This window comes from Empidonax traillii, unplaced genomic scaffold (assembly GCF_003031625.1).
Source record: "Empidonax traillii isolate 1590-97213 ecotype Southwest subspecies unplaced genomic scaffold, ASM303162v1 scaffold3439:size12991, whole genome shotgun sequence".
NCBI classification, from domain to species: domain Eukaryota; kingdom Metazoa; phylum Chordata; class Aves; order Passeriformes; family Tyrannidae; genus Empidonax; species Empidonax traillii.
Window position 1 is genome coordinate 7,142 of NW_020958632.1, and position 5,850 is coordinate 12,991.

The window sequence follows — 5,850 nt, forward strand, 5'->3', positions numbered from 1 at the left end:
ATACAGGGCAGGCTCAGAGCCTCGGTCGCACAAGAGCCCCGGCGCTGAGGGTCGCTCCAGCGTTGGGCAGGGCCTGTAGCTTTGCACAGGATGCCTCAGCTCAGAGCCACCCAGGCTGTTCCACATGGACGGACTGAAGGGCACCGAGAAAGGGGGTGCTTCATCTAGGGGCGGACACACAGATCTCTCCGAGGCTGTGGAAACAAAAGGGCGTGGGAATTAGTGTGCTTCACAATCCAGACACTATCACGGGGCACAACAGTCTCAGCACCCAGACTTATGCCCAGAGGCAGACCCCTGTACTGCACACTGAGGCTGCCCTTTCATCTCTCGTGGGAGGACATTTTACATTGCACATGAGGGGCTGAGCATCCAGTACCACCTACTTACCGGATGTCCCAGCCAAATTATTTAAAGCAGACACCAATTTTTTCTGTCTCCATCTCTGGGTGCCCAGGTGTATATACGCTGATCTGACCGTGTAAACAATCTAAACAACTCAGTCTGCAACTTCCTACAGTTTTATCTACAGCTTCTCGAAAATGTGAATCTACTATGCTCCAAGATGGACATCAAAGCTCACAGTCCATATGTTTAAGCTCTGATGAAGATTTTCAGGAAAAAAAAACCCCGAACAACTAAAATCAATCCTCATCTGAAAAAAACACATGATTGTTTCAGATTGCTCTGAGGTTCTCCATGTAAAGAAACTGAGTCCACCCAAAACACAGAGCTTTGTAAAGTCATCAGTAGAGGTCACATTAAAAACTGAAGACACAATTACCATTTTCCTAGCAGTCAAATCAAAGCAAACTTCCACCAGGACAAGCTTAGATAGCTTTAGTTGGCTCTAACAGGCTTATCTTTGGCAATGACATCTGACCAAGGCAGTGGGCACTAGAAGATGAACCACACTTGGGGACCCATAGCAGAGTCTGATACAATGGCAGAAGAATAGCCTTTGAAATGCTGTTTCACAATGCTCAGGGAGCCTTGCGTGGAGGAAAGCACAGCTGGGCATGGAACATGAGGTACCAGACCCCAACCATGTCTGCCAGAGTGCTGAGGTGCACTGCTTTCACTCCTCAGCATCTAGGGGGGGAGCAGGGAGGGAGGAGAAAGATTCTCCCTCATTTTCCTAGAAATTCTGTGCAGTGTTTACATAGACTACTTCTGGGAGATAAAAGAAAAAAATCAATGCTCTTTTTTGAAGGCAAAATGAACTCAACTTTAAATGGTTGATATGCACAGTGAAGAAAGATTCAAGTGTCCTCTTAAACAGAGCACGAAACACCACACTCTCTGCACATTATACCCAGTCCAAGTCTCCTTTCAAGACTGGAACATCAACAGGCTCATCAGGACTTATTAATACACTGCTGCATGAGCTCCCATGCACCTTCTGTATGTGCAAACGTGTGTGATTAGAGACACACACAGAAAGTTAAAGAGCAAAGTGATTTGTACTGATGGAGTCAACAGTGTATTAGAGTGTTAAAAGGTAGTGTGTCTGTATGCTGTATGCCCACCCAGATCAGCAGCACAGCACTCAAAAAACAAAAGTGAAATATGGCTTTCACTGCATACTGAAGTGCAACCTGCACCTATATTTAAGAGATAAGGGGGTCATCGTGCTACTCACCACGCCTGACCTGAGCATGATTTAGAATCATCATTTCTCATCTGCTCTGCCTGGCAAAACACAAAAACTGTGTCCCATCTAAACACAACTGTAGGACTACAGTTTCTCACCAGGGCATCTTACAGAAGTGACCTAGACACAAATTCCAGCTTTGCGCTGAATCTGACAAAGCAGCTGGAAGGCGGAGGGTTTGGGGGGGAACTGTAGGAGGAAACCCAACCATCTAATCCTGCTGCCACTGCCTTTATCATTAACATTACAGCACCTCTCTCAATGCTCTGAGATTCGTTTAATAAAGCTCTTAGACTATTTGGGAGTTCCTTACCTCCCCAGTCCTCCTATGAATGGGATCAGACAATCCCAGAACCGCACCCCCCTACAATTCAAAACATCTTGGTCTGGGGATGTCACCCTTAATTTTGCAAAGTGAATTTCCCTGGATAGCTGGATGATTGGCTGGCAGCTAATGAATCCCACAGCGAGGGAAGAATTGAGTGGGGAACAAGAAAAGCCAGAGTAAACCTGGTAAATAGCTGCTCCATTTTACATCTGTCTTTATACACCTCGTGAAAATGGTCTGTTTTCTGTGCAGAAATTGCAATTGTTTGGAAAAGGAGGAGCAGGACAAATTCATTAGAACAAAAATTACCCACATTTCTACACTTTGTGCAGAAATATTATTCGAAGAGAGACTGCTGCATTGCTGCATTTGGTCTGGTCTGTCATTTGCAGAGACTGAAACTGTCTTGTGGCCAGCCGTGATGATGCTGGGCAGCATTTTGAATGTTCCTTCAAAGGGGTTTAGGACTCTTAAAAAAAGATGAGGCTTTAAAAATGCAAACCCACATCATTACAATCAGCCACTGATATGCAAGGACGCTATAAAGACGAAGTAGAAAAATACAGTGGCAAACCAGGACTAAGTATTCGTTTGCTGGTGTCTGCTATCACTCGGTAAACCTGACACAATTTCTCCTTCATCGAGGCAGAAATTGTTCTTTTTTTCCAGCTGTCACTTTTTAATCGAGGCAATAAAAAATAGTTTTATATACATACATATTTTTGTTACAAAATGACACCACCGTATTTTTAAACGAGATAAGTATTTGCGCCAGGCTCCAACCACATCAAAGGCAGGACGAGGGAGCTAGAGACAGGCACTGCAGCCATAAGTGTGAGTTTCCTGGATTTGGGGTGTTTAAATCTGACAAACATTATTTTCCCCTGTTTTTTACAAATGCCTTTACAGAAAAGAAAAATAAACAAAAAAAACCCCAACCCCCCAAAAACCAACAAAAGAGAGGGGAGCGGGAAGAGAGACAGATCCTTTTTATAGGCAAGAGGCAAGAAATGACCTGAAAGGGCGTTAGGGAAGACGTCCAGCAGGTAGTACAAAACACACATTCAATGCTGTTTACTACAGGTGGATAGATTGCCTAGTAAAAGTTTGTGCTGTCTTAAAGAACTTATAAACTCCATGTAGGCAGAACCCTGTAAGAAAATGCCAGGACGTTTAAAAACATAATCGATTTGCTTTTAACAATTAATCACAAAAAAAAAAAAAAAACAACACCCGATGTCATGACAACTTTTCTACAGCCTGCTCGCCCCGGTCCTACCTGGCGACACAGAGGGCAAGGGAGGTCTCCAGAAATCCTCAAATTCGGACGCTCTGTCCCAGAAGCTGCCCTCGCAGCTGGGCATTGACTCGGAGATGCCATCGGCAGCATCGGTAAGGTGGGATTCCGGGGACAAGCGCCCCTGGGAAGTGTCCGGATCGAGCCGCAGGCTGTAGTCCTCATCGGCGGAGCGGGGCTGGCGGTAGCTGTACGCTTTCTTGCTCTTTACTAGGAAGGACCTCGGCATGGTGGGGTGCTGCCACGGCCGGCACGGCCGCACTCCCTCTCCCTCGCCGGGCGGCGAGCGTCACCCCCGAGTCTCCTGCGGGACGGCGGCGGGGAGGCGACCTGCGGGGAGGCGTCGATCCCGCCGGTGAGGGCCGGGGGCGCCGGTCGGGAGGGGCCGCTCGCCGAGGGCTCGCCTCAACCCCCTTCCCTGAGCGCAGCTAACTCAGCCTCCCACCCCCCCGGCCAAACCCTTTCCACCCCCCACACGGGAGCCTTGTGTCCTCCCCGGCCACGCTCCGGCAGCCCGACGGCTGCAGCCGGATCGCGGGGAACAGGCACCAGCGGTAGCCGGGCACCGTTCGTCGGACGAGCGGGGGCTGAGGGAGCCGGGGGGGCACGGTCGGGTGCAGCCCCGTCCCTCCGCGGGATCGTGTCCGCAGTGGGCTCACCAGGCGCACCGCGCCTCCGTGCTGGTCCCCAAGCCGGCAGCCGCGGCAGAAGCGGCCCCAACAAATCTCTCTCCCCCAGAAACTGCTTATCAGTCCCCGCCACCCTGAATGGGCTAGTCAGCGCGAGGTTGCTACCGGGGCGGGCGGCAGAGTCGTTGCAAACTCGGCAGCGTAAACCTGGCGCTTGAGGGGCTGTTCCTGTCGGAGGGACTGATTCACTCACCCCGCGCGAACCACGACAACGCGAAAACGAACAAAACGGAATCTTTCCTGAAGCCCGCAGCTGTCGGCGTCGCGACACCTTGCAGCTGTGGGCAGCGAAAGCCGGGGCGGGGAGAGGAGACGAGGTGGGAATCCTCATGGGGGACCCCGCGGGGAGTCGAGGGGGGGCAGGGACCGGGTTAACGAGAGCTACTCCGAGCGGGCTCCTCGGAGTAAGACAGGAGAGGTTCACTGGAACTCGTCCAGTGCCGGGCCGCCTCTGCCATTACACATGACACTTTGCAAATAGCGAATTTAATCGACGTTCGATGGGTTCTTTATGGGTGTTGCTTCACTTCCCCCCCCCCCCCCTCCTGTTAGCGGCCTCAGGTTTGCGAACGGGAAAAAGAGGGAGGAGACCCAACCCGCCGGCGGGGCTCGAGAGCTGCCCCGCAGGTGCCCTCCCGGCTGTGCCGCGAAGCACTGGCCCGTCCGCCGGCGGGGGCCGGGTCGCTCCGCGCCGCCGGGGAGGCGCCGCCCACGGGCACGGCGCCGGCTGGCCGGGTGGGAGCGTTGGTGCCCAGACCCACCTGCGCCCAGGTTCATCCTTGAGCGGGGGCTGGCAGCGATGGGGCCCGCGCGGAGCGGGGCGAGAAATCAAAGCAGCCCCGATAACGCGCCGCTCCCCCGACAGCAGCGCCCGCCGCAGCCGTTGGGGGCTCCGGGCGCCGGCGCCGCTTCTGCCGCGTGTTTTTGTCCCCGGAGCGGCGCTTTTCCCTCCAAAAGCCACTCCGCACACACCCCGCACACACTGGCACACTCCGCACACACCCCGCACAAGCATTTCTGACATGAGCTTGTTAGTGTAGCTAGGCTGAAACTGAATGTAAAGTTAGTGTTTTGCCTTTATTTAGTAATTCACTTCTAGTGTGTATATACAGAATTCATTTTCCTGTTAGAATACCAGAGACAGTAATATTGCAACATTTACATTCCTCATATAAAATGGTGTCATGTACATTTTCAGCTTGGTGTAGATCTATAAATATGTACAAAGTAAACATTATTGTAATTAATATATTTCAGACAAGTTATTATTTAGCAACATCAAAAGCAGATGCACATAGATTTAAGTGAAAGTGGTGAAAACACCTTTATGACATTAGTGACCATTATTTGCATCTATCAAGTACTACAGATAGAGGCTTCTCTTTCAAGCCTTCTGTGGGCATCCAATAACTTTAGTAAAAAAACAAAAGTAATTGAGAAGCATAAGGTAATTTTATAGATATGTGTGTCACGATCAGATGGTTTACTAGGGTCCATCTTGATCACAAAAGGATAACAATGTAAAACATACACTTTTGTTCAGAGCATAAAATATTGCACAAAAGCAATTTCTTTTGAGGAAAATAATGCCCGTGTTTGTGAACAGCAAAAATGGTTCTTATGCACTAAAGAAATAATATATTTGCAGCTTCTAAACCAAAGAACATTCAGTAATACTGTCAGAACTGTCATCCATCAACTTCTTCCCAACCTTTTTATGACAATGGCATGTCATTAGCAAGATTTGGCAAAGAGAGAAGGCAGATAGACAGTACATCTATATATTTATCACAGGCCAGACCAGATCCAATAGTTGCCCAAGCGAACTGCTGGATGGCTTCAGTTACCTGCCAGTTTCAACCTTAAAGAAATAGGAAAGTCT

The 5,850-nt window shown here is 49.8% G+C and overlaps 1 protein-coding gene across 1 annotated transcript; it reads right to left on the reverse strand.

Annotated features, from left to right (window-relative positions):
* Positions 1-4: 4 nt before the first annotated feature.
* LOC114072532 (zinc finger protein Gfi-1-like) lies at positions 5-4,827 on the reverse strand (the record flags this gene model as incomplete). Its single annotated transcript, XM_027910422.1, has 3 exons — positions 4,730-4,827; positions 3,262-3,609; positions 5-194 (listed from the first exon to the last, which is right to left on the reverse strand). Coding segments are annotated over exons 2-3 (437 nt in total), but the record flags the coding sequence as incomplete, so codon positions are not given.
* Positions 4,828-5,850: the final 1,023 nt, after the last annotated feature.